The 22,491-nt window shown below is 41.4% G+C and overlaps 2 protein-coding genes across 2 annotated transcripts in view; both read left to right on the top strand.

Annotated features, from left to right (window-relative positions):
* The window catches only part of LOC121635284 (zinc finger protein 665-like), a 645,425-nt gene extending 623,261 nt beyond the window's left edge, over positions 1-22,164 (top strand). The window contains exon 2 of the mRNA XM_041978418.1: positions 20,360-22,164. Within this exon, the coding sequence (XP_041834352.1) occupies positions 20,360-21,652 (1,293 nt within the window). The 3' untranslated portion in view covers positions 21,653-22,164. The remainder of the gene's footprint in view (positions 1-20,359) is intronic.
* On the top strand, positions 1,766-18,518 carry LOC121635297. Its single transcript, XM_041978432.1, has 2 exons — positions 1,766-1,921; positions 17,267-18,518. Exons 1-2 carry the CDS (start codon positions 1,838-1,840, stop codon positions 18,194-18,196), a joined length of 1,014 nt encoding a protein of 337 aa, XP_041834366.1. The 5' UTR covers positions 1,766-1,837; the 3' UTR covers positions 18,197-18,518.
* Positions 22,165-22,491: the final 327 nt, after the last annotated feature.

The following is a 22,491-nucleotide window of genomic DNA, read 5'->3' as shown; positions in this document are numbered from 1 at the left end:
TTAATGTGTAGGGAGAGCGATTGTAGTTAAATTTTTATTTAATTTTAATATATTTATAAGGCTGTGGAATTATGGACAAAGATATGAAGATGATTCTGTATGTGGGTCATAATGTGTGACCATCACATTTCACACATTTAACACTATAGGCCAGGCCAATAATTACACCGTTCATTTTACATAATAACTAGAAAGTCAGCTGTTTTGTGGAATAGTACAGCCCATACAATTATACAATATTAGGGCTGTCATTTGATATTGCAGGGTGAAAAGTTCAGTCATATATATTCACTATATATTATACTATTATATATTAATTATGTTGTATTACCAGTTCTGGGGTTGCCTGACGTTAACTGGGATACTGTTCTTCTTCACCTTCCTGCTTTGGCCACTTTTAAGTGTTGTTTCCTCTTTTTTTCTATATTCTGCAACCTCAGCCACATAAATCTCCCTGTGATGTGTTTAATTTAAAAATAAACTTCCCAATGATATGGTCTTTGAAAATGTGTAATGCATTGTTTTAATATGATTACCTCACATATTTTTTGTTTTCAGTCCCTGATGGTGGTGAAATGTATCCTGCTGACTTTGGCCATCCATATTTTCCTTCTGTCCCTGTCTTTGGGGAAACCATACATACGCACGCCTTTCTCTGAGCGATTGGAGCATCCCCATGCAGCACAGCATACCATGGTGAAGACTGTATTCAAGGATAGCAGAGAAAAGAAATGGCTAGACATGCTGATCTAGTCGAGTTTTATTGTAAAGGAATTATTTTAGGTATTTAATGCATTTGGAAAACAAAGGGTGTTTGTCTGATTTATTATGTATATGTAGGGAGTAAGTCTTGGGATAGTTAACAAATAGTGATAGAAAGCCATGTATTTTCCATGAATTGAAATCAAAATTTTATTTATTTGCCATGGATTTTCTGTAAGAACACATTATATTGTGAGTCAGTCTGCCTCAGTCAAAATAAGTCTTAAGACTTAAAAGCAATTCACACAAGTAGATACTAATAAGTAAGAATAGATAACCCATTTATTTGAAATGAATTGGGATCTAAATTTTATTTATTGGATATAGATTTCCTGTAAGAACAGTTATCATTATGCTGTGAGCCTAGATTTATTGTGTCGTCACTTGATACATCATTGTCGTCACCTGTTGGTATGCCTCAGTCTGAAAGATAAAGTTAAAAAAACAGAAAATATTAGATTTACATTGCTGTTGATGTCAAACAGGTTTAGTAAACTTAACATGATTCATATCAGTGAACACAACTATAAAAATATTGCAAAGCAAAGCCTTCATTGATCATTATTTACCGATTATCGTAGTTTTCTTATTATTTTGTATTGGCCGCCAAGCACTTCCTGGAACTTTTGGAGGCTACATGGACCGTGATCGGCAAGCGTTTTGAGCTTCCGGTGGCGCCACTCTCTCTCTAGAGGCACACTAAACGGGATCAGCGCCGTCCATGCTGCTGCATTCACGGAGCAACTGGAACACGGGATTTCAGAGCTACTGCTAGGAATCACACATGAAAAACGCATCCTCTGTTTAGTCATTGTTTATATTTTAAATAAATATGTCACGTATGTTCTGTGTCTCTCGTTTTTCTTCAGTGATGCCGCCATATTTTAGATTTTTATATCTTCGGTTTTCCCTCGAACTTGATGGGATTTTGAGTTGAGTTCTCATTTTTCGTATGTACGTGAAGCCAGCATAGTGGCGTAACAAGTCGCGCATGCGCCACGGAGTCCAAGCTTTGTTTTATTTTGGCGGCTACAGACGGAGCGGAGAGCTGCTGGACCTTCAGACCAGAAGCAGAATGGAGGAGCAGAACCAGAACCAGGACCAGAACCCCACGAGGAGGAACAAAGCGGGACCATCCTTTGATACCACCGGTCGGCAGGTCAGTGTTGAGGACACTAAAGACACGAGGACGAGTCTCGAGGCTCCGTGTCTCATCCGTTTGTTCTGGTTTTCTATCAGAGGTGAAAAAGAAAAGTAGTAAAAGTTTGTGTTTTCATGTTTTCCTCGTTAAAAACCGCAAAGTATCCTCGTTTCCTCGAAGACAGAACCCAACGTAGGAGCTACGTCTGCAGTACAGAGGAACGGAGATCAGGGGCGTAGCCATCATTTTAGAAGTGAGGGGGACAAAGTGCTTAAAGGTCTATTGAGGGATTTATCATCCTCTCACATTCAATTGCATCTATCCTTAGCAGCTAAAGAACCACATAACCACAAACAACACAGCACCAGGGAACCAACGTTAGTTCTTTAGATTTTGATAGTATATAGTGATATATAGTACGTCACTTTAAAGTCAAAATCTAAAGCTGCCAAACTCTGGTTGAGCTAACACAGAATGACCCTGGAGCATCTACAGGGTGAGTAGCCAGGTAATTAAGTGCCAAATGACAACGCTGAAAACAAAAAGTTCTGTAAAACACTTTTCCTCTTTAAAAAAATCAGCTCCAAAATGAAATGGAAGTGACAAGGTAACACGGTAATAAGCCACATAATTTAATGGCAAGAAGCATCAAGTGGAAGTGACACAACAATAAATATCTCAGCATTAAGATGATGCTATTTATCATTTATTTATCATCAACGATGACAGCACACATGTGCAAAATTAATCAGTTAAAAAAACGGTTTGACCAGAGCCTGCTGACTAAAACAGTTGTCGAATAATGTCTGCAAATAAATGAACAATTATTTATTTATTATTTAAAAATATGTGTAAAACAACAGTGAGCACAAGTTCTGTTCAGATTGAGGAGTGGGTTTATTCCTACGTGGTAGATTAGCCAAAAATTCATGTAAGACTATTGTTTCTTTACAGCAATATTATTTACATAGAAGTAAAGAGAATTCATCCAATTAATTACTTCAGTAAGAGTAAAAATGTAGTAAATGTAGTGAAAAAACTGAAGTATTGTGTAGCCTAACGTCTGATTTATTCATCAAATAACACTAATGTAATCTTTCTTTTAAAATAATAATCAGCAAATTCATGTACTTTAAACTTTAACTACCACTAAATAAATTTAATCTTTGTAAATATAACAGGAAAAGGAACACAAATACATTTATATTCTTATTTTCTACCTAGAAGTGAGTCATCTTAGAGTAGCCAAACCGTAGCCTAACGTTACTTGAGTAAGAGCAGCCTGTTGTTACTTTAGAATAATATTACTCAAGTAAAAGTAAAGATTATTTTACAACAAAACAACTCTCAAGAGTACAATTTATCCAAAAAGTTGTTAAAGTAAATGTCAGGGAGTAGATACTACCACCTCTACCTTAACTAGCTAGCTTAGCTAACTAAACTGACATCTATCCGTCATCCTTTAAAGTCCTCATAGGTAATATAATATATAATATACAATATAGAACGTCTCTGTTTTAGCTAAACAGTATCTACATCCAGCAGCGTTACTCATCTTTCACCGTTTGTTTGGAAGAAACTTTCTAAAGTTTTATGTCTCTTGACTGGTTTGCTGAACTTGTGTGAAGATGTCAATCACATCAAAGACAGCCTGTCTCTGTCCACACACGGTGTTTGTTTGCCGTCTTAGCTTCGCTTGCTCATGGTGTGGCTCGGAAACATGTGTTTCTACATGTTAGATTTAATTAAGAGGCTGTAATGGCTGTAAAAAGTGCGGGGGACAGAGGTCAGAGATGCGGGAAGTGTGGGGGAGATAATATATCACGTTACTTTTACACAAAACGTGGCGTATGCTGCGTTCACGCTGTCTCGTAATTCCGAGCGTCCGAGAGTTGTTGACGTCATTATGGAGCAGTTCCCGCTTTAAATGCTGCTGGACAATGTCTCCATCAGCAGTATTGCTGAGTCATGGTAGTTACTCCTGATAGGAAATGTTTCTCCTGGACGAAGGAACATGAATCATTCAGTTGGATCCACAGCAGAAAAATAACATGTAGGTGACTTCAGTCCTTGTTTGAATGTTGTTCCCTCAGTGAGGTTTTTAGTTCCTCGTATCCTCCTGAAACACTGAGACCATCTTACTGTAACAGTCCAGTAACCTGCTGGAAGAAGTTCACAACCACACGACTGTCAAGATGACCTGTAATGATTGTTAATCTCAGTTAGTTTACTTGATATGAAACATGTAGAAAGCAGAACTTTACACGTTATTTAATAGTTTTAGTTCAACTCCACCATTTTAAATTAGCTCTACGTAACTTTTTATGTACTTTTTTACTTTAGTCAAAACCTTTTTCTAATAAATAAGCTTTTTCTATATTGGACTAAATGTTTAGTCCTTTTCTTTAACACACAGAGTATTTTCTAACATCAACTTTAGTTTTGTTCATATTTCAGATCATGTTTCATTATTCTAGTAAAGATTTACAGGTTTCTGTCTTTACACGGGATTTCAATAGTAGATTTTTCTGGCTGTGTTTTCCTTTGTCAGATATAGTTTCCCCTAACTATAAAACACAGTTTCAGTCCAAACGTCAGTGTTTTTATTTATTTCTCATGTTTACACACATGTCAGCTCATCTGTGGTTATTCTAGTAAATATGAGGAGATTTAATTTTTCTCTACTAAACTTGTTTGTGGATTCAGATTCTGGTCGACTGTATTTGTCCTTCAGCCAGAATCTGTTTCCCCATAAAACTTTAGTAAATAAAGAAGAAAGGTCCTCATATTTACTAGAGAGATGAAACACGATCTGTGTGTAAAATAAAACAATTCCAGTTTGAACACACTGGTCTTTCTAGAAAGAGGAAACTGGTTTTATAAAGAAAAATCAGCCATAAACATCGACCACAGCACGTGTCTCTGCTTCACTTCCATCCATTCGTTCATTTGCTGTCCCTGCTTAGTCCAACACAGGGTGGTGGGGGGGTGGAGGCCATCCCTGCTGCTACCAGCTGAGAGACAGTTTCCACCCTGGACAGGTCACCAGTCCATCACAGGACCAACACAGAGACAAACAAGCTGTCACTCACTCCAATGGAGAGTTCAGAGACATGGATGAAGCTAACATGCATGTTTTTATGTTCCAACATGGAAACTCATCCCTGCTTCACTTTAGTAAAGAAAGTCCAAACCTCTGCACATGTACAAGAGTCAGAAAAGATGACGTGACGTTTCTGCTAAATATCACCTGGAGAAGGGACAGAAATGATGTCAGAGCAGCTTTCTTGGAGGGAGAAAGGGATGATATTTACTAGAGTAATGAAACATGATCCAGCCTGCGTGGAAATAAAAAGCTGATGTTTGAACAGAGATTGGGCTTCAAAGAGAGACGATATGAGCGACTGTATGATGGGATGGAACTTTCTGCTGTCAATGCAAAGACGTTCACGTCCTATTTTCCCTTCATGGAGGCCACGTTTTGGATCAGAAACATCCAGAAACAGCTTCTTGTTTACGATGGAAACATGGACTAAACGTATTAAATTCTGTTATATTTCATATCAAGTAAACGGAGACAAAGAGAGTAAAAGTCCTTCCAGGTGATCTGGATGGTAGTTCACTTCTAAACTTCTCCAGCGTGTTATTGGACGTCACTTCTTTCCAGGATCTGTGTCGTCAACGTCATGACGTTCATGCATGAGAACTTTGTTAAAGGATGATGAAGCTGATGTTGGAGGAAATGAGAGTTTAGGCGACACTATGATTGTTTTAATGTTTCAGCAGCTCTTCTCTCTCATTAGAAACCAATAGTTTAAGAGTTGGTCCAGACTCAAGCAAACCTCAGTGAGGGAACAACAAGCCTCAAACAAGAAGTGAAGGGACCTGCATGCTGTTATTTTTCTGTTTCCGTGGTGAAATAGAGCGTAGTCAGGAGGATCCAGCTCTACTGAACGAGTGCATGTTCTCTCGTCCAGGGGAAACATTTCCTATCAGGGAGAACGACCTCGGCTCCACAACGATGCTCCATAGAGCCGCATTAAACTCATTCACACAATTCTACCTGCTGCACTTTTTCTCTACATCTTATCAAACTGGATCCAGATTCCCTCCAAGAAGGAAAATGCTCATGAGAGAGACACGCCACCAACACGTGTGTCCAGACCGTAACTTGAGAGGTGTTTGCAACTGGAGTTGAATTAAAGCAAAGCGGTTGGGGCGGTGGGAGGCGTCTGCAGCAGAGCGCTGCGATGCCAGCGCCGCTCGATTTACAGCTGAAAACAGCAAAAGAGGAAACTGAGAAAATAATCATTTCATTTTTATGATCGTTGAAAACCCAGATCGTAATTGAGATTAAAATGCGTTTAATCGTCCAGCCCTACTTTGTTGTTGCTCTTCTTCATCTTTCAACTAGCGGTTTGTGGTTCATCTCATATTTAACACAAAGTTTTATCCTGATAAAACTGTTTCATTCTGTGGAGTCACTCTACATATTCTTAAAGTTCAGGTCTCAGATAACGTGTTAAAGTTAATAAAATCTACTAAGAATATTAAATCCATTAATCTACCATTTATTACCATGTGATAGTTTAAACATATTATAATGTGGTTTTCTGCTTCTGGGTATCTATTAGGGGACAAAATACAAGTATCAGATTGTGTTCAACAGGATTTTAAGCAAAGTTCATACCATAAATTGAAGCAAAATGTCTCACAATCTGTATGTGACAAACATGTCATGTGGGACTCTTATGGGTTATTACGTCCGTTTCCAGTGACGTGAGCTTACTTTCATGTGACTTATTGAGACTCTGCACTGGTTTCCTGTGTCTCCTCCGTCCAAAATCAGCTACTCTTGTCAAGATGATGTCAAACTCAGATGTTTTCATTCACCAATGTGGATTACGTTCTCCTGTAAACTATTGCAGTGTGTTGCTGCTCACATTAGCAGCTAACGCTAAAACTGCAGGCTCTCACATTAGCAGCTAACGCTAAAACTGCAGGCTCTCACGTTAGCAGCTAACGCTAAAACCGCAGGCTCTCACGTTAGCAGCTAACGGTAAAACCGCAGGCTCTCACGTTAGCAGCTAACACTAAAACTGCAGGCTCTCACGTTAGCAGCTAACGCTAAAACCACAGATTCTCACTATAGCAGCTAACGCTAAAACCACAGGCTCTCACGTTAGCAGCTAACGCTAAAACCGCAGGCTCTCACGTTAGCAGCTAACGCTAAAACCGCAGGCTCTCACGTTAGCAGCTAACGCTAAAACCGCAGGCTCTCACGTTAGCAGCTAACGCTAAAACCGCAGGCTCTCACGTTAGCAGCTAACGCTAAAACCGCAGGCTCTCACGTTAGCAGCTAACACTAAAACCGCAGGCTCTCACGTTAGCAGCTAACGCTAAAACCGCAGGCTCTCACGTTAGCAGCGAACGCTAAAACCGCAGGCTCTCACGTTAGCAGCTAACACTAAAACCGCAGGCTCTCACGTTACCAGCTTACGCCACAACCGTAGGCTCTCATGTTAGCTGCTAACGCTAAAACTGCAGGCCCTCATGTTAGCTGCTAATGTTAACGTTAAGTTATAATGTTACTGTTCAGAATTCATGCATGGGCGCATGAGAAAAGAAATATTTTTAAGCTGGATCTAAAAATGTCGACATTGGCAGTTTGTTCCACTTGTTTGCAGCATAACAGCTAAATTCTGCTTCTCCATGTTTAGTCTGGACTCTGGTCTGGACTAGTTGACCAGAGTCTTTGGATCTAAGAGCTCTGCTAGGTTTATATTCTCTGAACATGCTGACCCTCTTCTCTTTGCTACCAAACAGAATAATCTGTCTTGTCTTCATTAAATTGAAGGGGTTTGGTGGAAGCGATGAAACGATACATGGACATATTTTAACTATAATCCATCATAATTTCACTGGCAGACCAGGTCACGTTGAGCATGTGTTCCTCATCCTTTGCTCATATTGTGGACATGTGTGTCTTCAGGGTGGAGTTTTACACTTCAGAAAATTCTCAGAAATAAAGCCACAGTTACCAAAGTCAGGATGTTGTTGCTCTTTGCTTTTTTGGAGTAACTGATTCCACAGTTAGAACTTTATCTGTACAAAGCATCACCCTAAGTAGATCAGAAAGTATCTGCTGTTGGTTGGAAACCTTCTAAGTCTAAAAACCTTCCTTTAATTTTCTAAATATTGATGAAAATAACCAAACACAATGTGTTGCTGTATGTTAAACTTATAGATCTGCTATTTTCTTGTGTGACATGTTTGTATGATGAAGCATCAATTCATGAAAAAAGCTGAAATATAGAAATTAAAGGTTTCTGTCCAACAGCATTTTAAGTAAAACGCGGCAGCATTTCTTCCCTGTTGATGGGAAAGTCTCGGCTAAAGCTTTCAGTCTGGTAAAGGACCTGGTTATTATGTAAAAGCTTTAAGGTTAACTTGTTTTATGAATTACTTGTTATAACCTGTCGACCTTTATTCCACTTTTTAATACATATTATTGACCTAAATTCATTTGTTAAAAGACTAATACATTTTTCATTGGACTAAAACTGGACTAAAACTATCAAACTTAGTCATGACTAAAATGTGACTAAAACTAAAGTATTTTCGTCCTGAAGACTAAAACTGAGACGTCTGCTGTTTGGGAAATTCTGCCCAACAGAAGCACTGCAAAGTAAACCTTTCAACACAAGAAGAACACAGAGCATTACTTCATGTGTACAATTTTACTTCCAAGGACTGTATGCACTAGGGCTGCTCGATTATGGGAAAAATGATCATCACGATTATTTTGACTGAAATTGAGATCTCGATTATTTAACACGATTATAGATAAGAGGTTTTGGGGGGGGGGGGCATTTGAAGTGTTTACTGTGGTAATGCCGACTAGTTTGTTTCCACCAGGTCCCCATAGCTATTGTTTGTCTCAGACCAGCAGCTTTGTTCCGCTTGGTCTGATCTGGAAAAAAATAGTCTGGAGACATTTCGTTTTCACGTTGAAATCCACGTCAATAAAATGTAGCGCGACATTTCTATACGGCTCTGGTGCGGCTTTACCACAGGTCCGTAGCGGTGGAGAAACATCGGACTGTCACCACGTCTTTCACACACCCTCACTACACTCATCATACAGGGAAGAAAGAGACAGTCCACTGACATGGTGGTGAGACGGCAGTGATGCCGTTTGTCCAAAGTGTTGATGAGGTTCTTAAATCCCGGATTGTTCACTGTGTTAATAGAGAAAAAAGTTCTGTTTGTTTATAACGTTTGTTTATAACGTTTGTCTCTCTGTGACTCTGGGAGCTGGTGGATTATTTAGTCGCGACTTACAAAAATTGAAAATTTTTCTATTTTTTTGTGTTGCGTCGCAAGCCCCCGTGTGCACGTCTGCGTGCACGAACGCAACATTTTACATGCACGACTGTCGCCTGTCGCTTGGCTGGAGGAGGGCAGCGATTTTCACTTCCTCACGCAAGTTTACATAGAAAATGATGGAGAAGGAGCGACGTGTGTCCAGGTGTCTGCAACTCGTTCTGAATAAAACTAAAGCGGCTGTGGGAGGAGTCTGCAGCAGTGGGAGGAGTCTGCAGCTGTGGGAGGAGTCTGCATATTAAAATAAAACAAACCTTCACACAAATACATACATAGCCATTTAAAAAGTAAATTTATTATAGTTTCCCTCACACACTGTCGCTGTGCACACAAACAACAACTGGTCATGATGATGATGATATTATTATTATGATGATGATGATGATATTATTATTATTATTATATCACATTATTAGAAAAGGGCCCTTTAAGGTTCTGAAGCACACAGTTTGATCACTGACCAATCAGAATCCTTCTCCCGCCTCTTTACATACAATATACACGTGAACCTGCTGACATTAAGATTATGCAAGTTAACTAGGGGCAGCTTATTTCTCTTTACATGTTAACTATAGGTCCAAATCCTTACTAGTTGCACTAGCTACGGTCTTTTCTTACTGATCTAGCAATATGATAAGGTTTTAAGAGGTTAAATGCCAACCTATCAAGACAAAAATGCCAACTAGATGACTAGCTAAGGTTTACTTTTTATTTTACAAGTTAACAAGTAAGACATAAAGATTTACTTGTTAGCTTGTGAGGCACAAATTGTTTATGAGTTCCACTTTTGTTTTTTCACTCTTTAACAAGTAACACAATTACAATTTTACTAGTGAACTAGTTAGCTACCAAAATAGTGACTAGTAAGCTAGTGACACCTATTCTGTTTTGCACACGTAAACAAGTGGAGAGTGTTGTCTCCTACCAGCCAGACTATTTGTCAAACATGTAAAGCCTTTGGTATGACATGTTGGTCATTTTTCTTACATGTTAGATCTGTCCTTTAACTAGTTATTCATTTCTTGTTACTTGTGGATAAGTATATGCTACTAGTAAGTCATTTGTTTTACATGTTAGCCTTTTTTTTTACACTTGTTAATTAGTCCATGGTCTTTAGTCTCACTAGTGAACATGTAACATCAAAATATACCTAAACTAGTCAACTAGTTAGCACTTTGTCTTTACAAGTTTACGTGTAAGCTGCAACTTGCAGCCACTAGGTGGCTATTTGCAGTTCACTGGACCACATGTTAGCTAGTATCTCAAATGGTAATGAACTGGGTGGGCTGTAATGAAATCCTGGAGATATGATTTGTAGGCATTTTAAATTTTGAATTGGGGAGCCAATGGGAGGCCTCAATAAGCCTTTGCCCCACCTATTTATTTGCATATAATTAACTAGTTGAACTAGGGAGTGCTACGTTTTAACTAGTCCACTAGTGATGATTTCGTCAGTCAGGTGTTCACAAGCTGAGAAGGTATGTCACTTACTAGTATTGCTAGAGGGTATTTTGGCTTCACTAGTTAACTAGTAATCCCTCTTTAGTCACACTTGTTCTCTAGTAAGATCAAAACTGGCATTTACTAATTAAGTAGTAAGCTTTTTTATCTTTACTAGATAATTAGTTAAACATTTGGGCTTCGCCTGGTAATTTAGTGCAGATTATTGTTGGCCACTAGTTAACTAGAGGAGAAGACTATATGTTGACTAGTTAACATGCTGATATTGTGCAGTTAACTAGTTAACAAGTAAAACATACTAGTCAACTAGTTTGGTCCAAAGTCCTACTAGTGCATTAAAACGCTGACAAGATATTCATTTTATTTGACTATTATAGCAAGTGGCCTCACTTGTACAACTTCTGTTCAAACTACTTGCACAAAAGTGTCACTAGTTGTTAAAAAACTGTTACTAGTCAGATTTTGAGTTCCACTAGTCTATTAAAAATGCCCATAAAACATGAGCACATGTTAACTAGTTTGTGCATAATGCAAGCTAGTGAAGGAAACTGATGTTTGATATCAAGAATATGGAATAAATGCTCAAACGGCTTGCCATATGACGCTACCGGAAACGAGATGTTAACCCTTTAACTCCGGGTAGCGGAGGCTGCAGGTGCAGTCAAACTAAAAATTAAAGTTTAGAGAATTTAAAGGCCAGAAATGTGGATAATGAAGCAGTGAAGGTGCATGGATGGAAGTTATTGTGCATATTGTGAATATTTCTCTCTCCTCACCATCTAGAAGCTGTGAGATTCTCATCCTGCTTTCTGTCTGTTCACCTGATGCTGATATTCATCACATATTGTTCCTTCTGTGTTTAGAAGGAAGCAGCTTCACAGCTTTAAATTCATCCTGCTGACTTTTTACCTTTTAGTTAGTAAATCCTGAACATTTCATCCTTCTTTCTCATAAAGATGTGATTTTATATATGAAGAAATATTTTAACTGTTGCTGTTTAAAGAGAAAACTGCTGCTAAACCTGTTTATGTGTTTAGTTCAGGGGTCTTCAGCCTTTCCAATCCAAAGAGCCATTTTTCCCTCAGCCAGCTAAATAAAACTCCTTTAGAGACGCAAATGTTACCAGACTTTTCAAAAAGGAAACTTAATATATATTTTTAATGAAGAGCCACCATAGGATGTTTGTTATTTTTGAAGAACCACATTTTTATTTCCATTTTTAAGGTTTTAAAACAAAGAAAAGCATAAAACCTTTATAAAAGGAGAGAGACACTTGCAGCTCCAGAGTTGCAGGTTGGAGACCCCTGATGTCGTGTTTGTAAACCAAAACTTACTGCATTTTCTTTTTATAGCTGTAGGCCTTTTTTTGAAGGAAAGAGACATTTTGCGCGTAACAATGCGATTAATCGCAGCATGTCATGCGATTAATCGCAATTAAAAACTTTATTCTTTGCCCAGCACTAAAGAATAGCAATACTTGACTACATGAACAAAAGCTACAAAGACAGTGTCACAGAGAGGCTTTGTAACATGGCTTCCCTCCTTGATCCACGCTTTCACACAGAATATCCCGGTGAGTGAAGCCAGCAAAGTCCAAGCTCTTAGTGAACTGGAGCATCTTGTGTCAGACCAGGGTAGCACAGCTCCAGGTGTTTTAGAAACCTCTCCTCCATCATCAGGTGATTAGATGAGTCGGGGTGCTGCTAAAAAGCCAAAGACGAGCCTGGAAGCTTTTTGAAGGGAGCAGTTAGTGCCAAGACAGATGTAACTGCAGAAAGGTTTTTATCTGAGCTGAGCAGCTATCTGAATAACCCACCAGTAGACAGTGACTGTGATCCACTTATGTGGTGGAAAAGACACAGTAAACTTTCCCCACATCAGCAGATTATCCAGAAAGTACCTATGCATTCCAGCTACCAGCTCTGCATCTGAAAGGTTGTTCAGCACAGGTGGAAACACAGTAACTTGTCAAAGGTCATCCCTTAAGCCCACAACTGTGAACATGTTAGTATTTCTGACAAAGAATCTTAAAACTTGAACAAATGTAGATAATTTCTACCTCCATAAACAGTAACATTATTCAGCTAGATGTTATTTTTATGTTTACTCAAGAGTTTTTGCAATTTTCTTATTTAACTTCTTTATTTTGCACACTGCAGTTTTATGTTGCAAAGCAACTCTGTTTTACTTTTGTTAACCGTATACATGGTTATACCTGCCTGTTCAGTTGATAAGAAATTGTTCCTATTTTGAATGTGCACCCATAAAGTGCAATTTTGAAGTATTTTGTCTAGCGTAAATTATATCATCAGTTATATCATTATTGCACATTTTCAAATTTATATCATGATAAGTATCTTTGGCCATATCACCCTGCCCTAATTGATATTGTTGTGAACGATACGATATTGCAAACCCCTACTGGTTACTTTACTTTGCTTCTATATCTTCGGCAGTCGCTAAGGCAAAAGCTCGGGCGTGGGAGGGGTTTGGAGAGGCCATGGAGAATGACTTCCGGACGGTTTCGAGGAGATTCTGGTCAACCATCCGGCGGCTCGGGAGGGGAAAGCAGTGCTCCGTCAACACTGTGTACAGTGGGGATGGGGGGCTGCTGACCTCAACTCGAGACGTTGTGAGGCGGTGGGGGGAGTACTTCAAAGACCTCCTCAATCCCACCAACACGTCTTCTGATGAGGAAGCAGAGTCTGGGGTAGCTGGTGCTGGCTCGCTTATCTCTGGGGCTGAGGTCGCTGCGGTGGTTAAAAATCTCCTTGGTGGCAAGGCCCCAGGGGTGGATGAGGTCCGCCCGGAGTTCCTTAAGGCTCTGGATGCTGTAGGGCTGTCTTGATTGACACGCCTCTGCAGCATCGCGTGGACATCGGGGACAGTCCACCTGGACTGGCAGACTGGGGTGGTGGTCCCCTTCTTCAAAAAGGGGGACCGGAGGGTGTGCTCCAACTACAGGGGATCACACTCCTCAGCCTCCCCGGTAAGGTCTATTCAGGGGTGCTGCAGAGGAGGGTCCGTCGGATAGTCGAACCTCGGATTGAGGAGGAGCAGTGTGGTTTCCGTCCCGGTCGTGGAACAGTGGACCAGCTCTACACCCTCTTTGTGGTCTTTGAGGGGGCATGGGAGTTTGCCCAACCAATCTACATGTGTTTTGTGGATTTGGAGAAGGCATTTGACCGTGTTCCCCGGGGACTCCTGTGGGGGGTACTCCGGGAGTATGGAGTGCCGGACTCGCTTGTAAGAGCTGTCCGGTCCCTGTACAACCGGTGTCAGAGCTTGGTCCGCATTGCCGGCAGTAAATTGGAATCGTTTCCAGTGCGGGTTGGACTCCGCCAAGGCTGTCCTTTGTCACCGATTCTGTTCATAACTTTTATGGACAGAATTTCTAGGCGCAGCCGAGGTGTGGCCTCAGAATTGGGTCTCTGCTCTTTGTGGATGACGTGGTTCTGTTGGCTTCATCGGGACGTGATCTTCAGCTCTCGCTGGAGCGATGCGCAGCCGCGTGTGAAGCGGCTGGGATGAGAATCAGCACCTCCAAGTCCGAGACCATGGTCCTCAGCCAGAAAAGGGTGGAGTGCTCTCTCCGGGTCTGCGATGGGGTGATATGGGAATATCTAATTTGTGTCCTAAAATGACTATTGGTGTTATATAACTGCTTGTTCCCAAGTGACCACCTGCATGTTATATTATTCTGCTTGTTTTGGGAACTGTGTAACTGCCTATCTTTGGAAGGGTGAGAAAAGGGTGTCTTGTAAATATGTTTACAAGACAGGATCTCAGGACTCATCCTCGCCTGTGGGAAAGGACTGGCCATCCTCTCTCTCATGCGATGTTGTGTTTTTTCTAAATAAGTATAAAGACGGGGAAATCCCACATCTCGGTAGAGTCTGCTGCGGGTTACGTATACGAACGCCCAGCCGGGGTTTTCTAAGCCACTCTACCGGGACTGTTGGCTCTCCAGTCCGTGTCAAAGGTAGGGCAAGCTATGCTATGCTTATAAGGCTGAACCCATTGAGATGTAATGATGAGTGTCATGAGCTGCGGGGAATAAACCTGACACACTTATTCTAGCACTCTGACTTTGTGTGTTTCATCTGCCGACCACCACGAACCTCTAAAATCACACATTACATTATTGGCGTCACGAACAATTAATACATTGTAATTGATGTTATTTGGTGGCTGCAGAAATGTTTATGAAACATAATAAGAAGCCTCCCGCCGTGGAGCAATCTGATGTGCCAGGTTGGACTGGCGAATGGAGTGAAGTTGCGCTCTGTCTGCGGGACGGCGGTGGTCGTCCCGAGCCGTGGGGAGATGCTGTAAAGGACGGCTCTCTAGCGGCTGCATTGCCTGTGCTTAAAGAAATTGTTGTTCCTCCGACATCCCCGTTGGGGGGGATTCAGAGGCGTGCGTGGTTTTGTGCGTCAGCATGGCGTGTATCGCAGGAGAAAAAAGAACAGTTGGAAACACAGCTGTCTTTAGCCAGGCAAGAAGTAATGAAAATGCAGGCAGAGAAAGACGCACTGAATCACTGTTTGAACAAAGCTTTGGTGGGATTGGCTCAGACTCGGTGGCAAATGCGGAGGAGACCGCCCCGCCGTACTGACCCTGCCAAAGTCCGTACCGTGGCTGCACGGGTACGGGAGGATGCTAGTTGGGATCCCATGAAGTGGGATGAGGATGTCTGGGACGAGGCTGAAGGGTTAGACTGGTATCAGGCAAAACCAGTGACCCGTCGTCGCCAGACTGAGGATATGGCTCAGTTAATGATGAGGGCAGGAGTGTTTCTGGGAACGGCTGATGCATGGGCTGATATGAATGTGCCCAAATCAGTACGGGATCATCTGATAAAAACCAGTCCTCCACATTACAGATCCCTGGTGTTGACGTTAATGTTAAATTCTGTAGACAGACCTGCTTCTGCTGTACAAGGGATGATAAGAGAATTAGAAAATCTGGCAGATGGATTTTACTGGACCATTGCCAGTCTCACAGAACTGTAAATATGCATGTACTGCTGTAGATACTTATTCTGGAGTATTGATAGTTCACCCCTGTAAATTTAGTAATCAAAAGGCAACGTTATGGGAAAACCATGTAGAATGGATTTATCACATTCCATATCACCCACAAGCAGCAGGGTTAGACAGAATAAAAAATAGAAGTAAAAGTGGAATAAAAATAGAAATAAAATAAAGATAGAAATCCAGAGTGGATTGGCAGATAAAGTGCAGTGGCAAGATGATGACTATGTAAATAAAGGATGTGCAAAGATGATACAGAATGTTGAATGATGTGCAAAGGATACAAATATTGTATAATTATATGATATATAGTATCAGAGCGACAGTTATAGGTTGCAGTAAGTGGTTGACTTAGTCCAGTTGTGTGATCGTGGCTCTGGCAGAGGTAGATGAGTTATGAGTTAATTGAAAGACTAAATGGATTATTAAAATCCTCACTGAGGAAAGCCTCAGGTGATAATAGTTTAGATAATTGGAAGCGCAATTTACCAGAGGTGGTTAAACAAATTAATAACAGACCCCTTGCAGAAGGAGTGACACCACTCACTCAAATGGTCATGGTGCGAAAGTGTTAAAATGTGGAAAAAACAAAATGATGCTAAATTCCACTGCGAGCCACAGCTCAGCAGGTTTTGGACCTGACAAGTAAATATAGCTGCTGAACCGTTTGTGGTCACTAAAGGTGACAAAATAGCTCAGCTGGTAATAAAACCATGTAATATGACAATGGTGCAAGAAATAACAACACCACAGGTGTTTACTACTAGAGGTCAAGGGGGATTTGGATTTAAAAGACTAATGCTGTGTGCTATATTCTTCTGAAGTCATGTGTCTCTTTCAGCCTGGTGTGCCTGGTGGATGTCTGAGTGGGAGTGGAGGAGGTTGATCGGAAGATCCAATAAGGAGGGGACGCAGAAGGATCCTCGCTAGGGCCCGCCTGAGACCTGGTGGTGCTGCCTGCAGGGGCATGCTGCTAGCTGCCCTCACTGTCACTGCGATGACCCCCCACCAGTCGATGGAGGAAGTGGTTCAGTTTCGAATGGGCTGGAGGAACGCAACAACAATGAGGCCTGTTACATTGCCAATTTATCAGTTAAGAAATGCTACAACCATAGATAATCGGACTAACCCTTTTATCTACCCAGTGGACGCATTGCCAAAGGAACTAGTAATTAAAAATCATACAGCTCCACTGGTGACGACCTGCCAGGAAAAAGCACACGCTGTGGTTCGAACAGGAGAAATCACTTGGACAATGTTGCCCAACACTGGAAATAAAGCTAGCCAGGCCGTTCATCGCCTGGGGAACTGGATGCCGGTCCCTATAGGACCCCAAAAAGAGACTGCAATCATTTTACAACAACAGTTGAAATGGCAAACTAGATTGTTTAATGACACTGCCGATGTTTTAATAAATGTAACCAAAGCTATTGATGCAACTGTGTGTGGTTTACAGGTGATATATTCCCGCCTACAGGAGGAGAGGTTTGTACGAGTGATAACTGCACCTAACCCAAATGAATGGAGACGATTGTTTAATATTTCTGATGCTTTATGGTTACAAGTGAAGCCTGAACTGACGCGATGTAACATGACCATGTGTACTGTAAGTTGGATACAGTGGTATATTACTCAAGCGATCACCATCTGTAAGTTTCAGGTATTACCATTGGTCGTACATAATAAGTATATGTTTTTGAGAACTTACGGTGAATGGTTTAGTCCCCAAACTAATCACACGTATGACCTGAAGGACTGTGAAACTACTGATCGAGGCCAAGCCTGCCTCTTATCTAAAGGGTATAGAGATCCATGCTTTACAGGAGACACGGCACTGTGTGAATGGTATATAGAACCAGCTAGCGACATGCTATGGCAAGTGGGCCCCAACACCCTTTGCGTAGCTACTACTCACAACCATACTCAGTTGCCTACTGTACCGTTCTCAGGTTGTTTAAAAGGTTTACACCTATGGCATTGGCACAATGTAACTTACAGGTTGACTAACTTTACCACAGAATCTCATCTGACGGCTGTCCAGTGGAAAGTGTTACACCTACCATGGCGAATTTCTCTGGAGCGTTTCCAAAGTGCACTGTCTCGCTCCCGTGATCTTAAAGATATTATGTCTAGCCATTCTCAGAATGTTACCCGTGCCTTAGTAACAACTCTAGTTAACCGGGAACAGGTTTTGCATGCAGCAAAGATGGTGGAGATGGACAGTGCTCATCACTGGTGGGACATTTTTTCAGGAATGTCTGTCACCGCTAGAACATATGTAGCTCCACCATTATTGATTCTTGTGGCTATTTTATGTGTGTTGACGCTATGCAATGTATTAACATGTCTTTATATACGCCGGATTAAACAACGATTGTCTAGGACCATATATCACACTGCCTTAAGATGATGCACATACATATTTTAGCAGAAGATGGACCTTATGGAACGATGTGTTATCATGTAACTGTGGATACAGATACTGATGTAGATCAGTTCACTTATATGCACTGGAGTAATCAAGATCGATGGGTGCACAATGATGTATATGCCACGCGAATGGAGTTGTTAGATTTCGTGTGTCATTGGGTCAATACTATCTGCCAGGAGTATCAACATGCTCCTGGCCATACTGAAGATGATGATGTTATCTGGGAAGGTGAAAGTTTTATGAATTAAGGCCATTTTAGGCCAGAGGTGGAATGATATGGGAATATCTAATTTGTGTCCTAAAATGACTATTGGTGTTATATAACTGCTTGTTCCCAAGTGACCACCTGCATGTTATATTATTCTGCTTGTTTTGGGAACTGTGTAACTGCCTATCTTTGGAAGGGTGAGAAAAGGGTGTCTTGTAAATATGTTTACAAGACAGGATCTCAGGACTCATCCTCGCCTGTGGGAAAGGACTGGCCATCCTCTCTCTCATGCGATGTTGTGTTTTTTCTAAATAAGTATAAAGACGGGGAAATCCCACATCTCGGTAGAGTCTGCTGCGGGTTACGTATACGAACGCCCAGCCGGGGTTTTCTAAGCCACTCTACCGGGACTGTTGGCTCTCCAGTCCGTGTCAAAGGTAGGGCAAGCTATGCTATGCTTATAAGGCTGAACCCATTGAGATGTAATGATGAGTGTCATGAGCTGCGGGGAATAAACCTGACACACTTATTCTAGCACTCTGACTTTGTGTGTTTCATCTGCCGACCACCACGAACCTCTAAAATCACACATTACATGGGGTCGTGCCCCAAGTGGAGGAGTTTACATATCTCGGGGTCTTGTTCACGAGTGGGGGAAGGATGGAGCGGGAGATCGACAGGCGGATCGGTGCGCACTGCGGCGTCCGCAGTGATGCGGGCTCTGCATTGGTCTGTCGTGGTAAAGAGAGAGCTGAGCCAAAAGGCAAAGCTCTGGATTTACCGGTCGATCTACGTTCCTACCCTCACCTATGGTCATGAGCTGTGGGTATTGACCGAAAGAACAAGATCGCGAGTACAAGCGGCCAAAATGAGTTTTCTCCGCAGGGTGGACGGGCTCTCCCTTAGAGATAGGGTGAGAAGCTCGGTGATTCGGGAGGAGCTCAGAGTAGAGCCGCTGCTCCTCCACATCGAGAGGAGCCAGATGAGGTGGCTCGGGCATCTGGTTAGGATACCTCCCTGGTGAGGTGTTCCGGGCACATCCCACCGGAAAGAGGCCTCGGGGAAGACCCAGGACACGCTGGACGGACTACATCTCTTGGCTGGCCTGGGAACGCCTCGGGATCCCTTTGGATGAGCTGGTGAATGTGGCCGGGGAGAGGGAAGTCTGGGTTTCCCTGCTTAGGCAGCTGCCCCCGCGACCCGACTCCGGATAAGCGGAAGAAAATGGATGGATGGATCATTTTATGATTTTGGCATCAGAAGAAATAAATGGATAAAAAAATACATATAAGAAGTGTTCATGTTATTTTTACACACTAGAAAGTGGTGAAATTAATTAAAGCATAACAACTGTGAAAATCATCAAACTCTATTATGTCTTTAACTAGATTTTTTTGGTAGGATTATAATCTGGACATTCTTTCAACTACAGACACACACACGTCCAAGCATCTGTATGGTCAGCATCATATTTGAGACTGCTTCACATTAAATCTGTTTTTAGAGACTTTCTGAGTCTGAGGACAGAGTTTGGAGAGAGAACAGTACAGTATTTGAGTTTGAAAACAAGGAAGTTTGATATGAAATCTAAAAAATAAATACTCCACATTTCTCTACTTATCAGTGTTTTTAAGATTCTTGTGACTTCATTCATTCAAATCATTTTACAGTACAGTGACCTGACTGGTCCAGACAACATCTTCAGTTTTAGACTGACACCTCTCTTAGACTAAAGCAGCTTCTGGGTTGTTAGCACAGACTACAAACACTAACAGATCAAGGAATTACATGACCTCCTGCTACTGTGTCTGCAGTCATCCAGCTGTAAATAAGAATCAGTTTGTGGTACCTACCAGATGCTTGAGGTTGAATAATACTTGTCCATAATACTTAGTTTGGGTGAAATGTAAATGTTTTCTTCCTGCTCGTTACAGAAACATGGAGGCCAAAGAAAACCTAAACATCGAGGTGGTCGAGGCTGTAAGAAAGTTTTCACTGGTGCATCACGACCAAAGAGATGTCAGAAGATTCAGGTTGGAGAGAAACCGTACACCTGTGATCAGTGTGGAGCAGCTTTCACTGTATCTGGTGCTTTAAAAAATCACCAACGTATTCACACTGGAGAGAAACCTTACAGGTGTGATCAGTGTGGAGCAGCTTTCACTGTATCTGGTGCTTTAAAAAATCACCAACGTATTCACACTGGAGAGAAACCTTACAGGTGTGATCAGTGTGGAGCAGGTTTTAGTCAGTCAGGTGATTTAAAAAGTCACCAACGCATTCACACTGGAGAGAAACCTTACAGGTGTGATCAGTGTGGAGCAGCTTTTAGTCAGTCAGGTGATTTAAAAAGTCACCAACGTATTCACACTGGAGAGAAACCTTACAGGTGTGATCAGTGTGGAGCAGCTTTCACTATATCTGGTGCTTTAAAAAGGCACCAACGTATTCACACTGGAGAGAAACCTTACAGCTGTGATCAGTGTGGAGCAGCTTTCAGTGAGTTAGGTCATTTACAAAGTCACCAACGTATTCACACTGGAGAGAAACCTTACAGGTGTGATCAGTGTGGAGCAGCTTTCAGTCAGTCAGGTCATTTAAAAAGTCACCAACGTATACACACTGGAGAGAAACCTTACAGGTGTGATCAGTGTGGAGTAGCTTTCACTATATCTGGTGCTTTAAAAAATCACCAACGTATTCACACTGGAGAGAAACCTTACAGGTGTGATCAGTGTGGAGCAGCTTTCACTGTATCTGGTGCTTTAAAAAATCACCAACGTATTCACACTGGAGAGAAACCTTACAAGTGTGATCAGTGTGGAGCAGCTTTCAGTTTAGCTTGTGCTTTAAAAAGTCACCAACGTATTCACACTGGAGAGAAACCTTACAGGTGTGATCAGTGTGGAGCAGCTTTCAGTTTAGCTGGTGCTTTAAAAAATCACCAACGTATACACACTGGAGAGAAACCTTACAGGTGTGATCAGTGTGGAGCAGCTTTCAATCAGTCGGGTCATTTAAAAAGTCACCAACGTATTCACACTGGAGAGAAACCTTACAGGTGTGATCAGTGTGGAGCAGCTTTCACTATATCTGGTTCTTTAAAAAGTCACCAACGTATTCACACTGGAGAGAAACCTTACAGGTGTGATCAGTGTGGAGCAGCTTTCAATCAGTCAGGTGCTTTAAAAAGGCACCAACGTATTCACACTGGAGAGAAACCTTAAATGTGCCAGGAGGATGGTGCAGCTTGTATTCATTCAGACTATTAAAAAAATTATACCAAATGTTGTGGAAAAACTAATGTGTACTGCTGGATTAAAACTTTATTAACAAAGGTATCACTAAGAAGACCTGTGAGGTAAAACAAAATGATATTGTGCATATTTGTAAAGTTTTGGCAAACGGTAGGGGGATTTGCAGCCACTTCTTGTAAATGTTTAGTAAAGTTATGAAGTTTAGTAATAGAAAGATGACCTCCCTCTGAAGAGAAACTGTTCTGCAGCTGTTCTGTAGCAACTGTGAGGTGATTGTCGCAACATATTTGAGTTTGAATTAAATAATACTGTATATAACTATGTACTTTGTTAGTCATAACAGAGTAATAATAATACTAATGGTTTAGATTTATTTAGTGCTTTATCAAGGCACCCAAAGTGCTTTACATTGTGAATCCGTTATTCAGTCACACGCTGATGGTGGAAGCCAAGTTGTACAAATAAATGAGTTGTTTACAGTATGTCTCTGTCAGGTTTCTGTTTCCTGTTCATGGGGGTGTTTCAGGAAAGTCGCTCGAGAGATGCCTGAAAAAGTCAAACCAGCACCATCTTCTACTGAAGCATCATGTCGTTCTAGGAACGCAGCTCAGCCTGATTTCATCCAGACTGACTCAAGACAGACCTGCATAAACTCGGTGCACACACCTGGGATGTCTAACAAGTCCAAATGAGTGGATGAAGTGAAAAGTTGTTTAAACGAGGGATGCTAGAGGCAGAATAAGAGAAACCTTCTCCTCAACAGCAGATAAAATCCTGCTGATTGATCTGCATGTAGAATTAAAACGCCA

This window comes from Melanotaenia boesemani, chromosome 24, assembly GCF_017639745.1.
Source record: "Melanotaenia boesemani isolate fMelBoe1 chromosome 24, fMelBoe1.pri, whole genome shotgun sequence".
In the NCBI taxonomy this organism is placed as follows: Eukaryota; Metazoa; Chordata; class Actinopteri; order Atheriniformes; family Melanotaeniidae; genus Melanotaenia; species Melanotaenia boesemani.
This window is presented reverse-complemented; position numbering and strand designations above follow the sequence as displayed.

Coding starts and splice junctions, on each gene's coding strand:
- LOC121635297 (XM_041978432.1), top strand. CDS start 1,838: ATGGAGGAGCAGAACCAGAACCAGGACCAGAACCCCACGAGGAGGAAC. Junction 1,922..17,266: donor TTGATACCACCGGTCGGCAG/GTCAGTGTTGAG, acceptor CGCCTACAGGAG/GAGAGGTTTGTACGAGTGAT.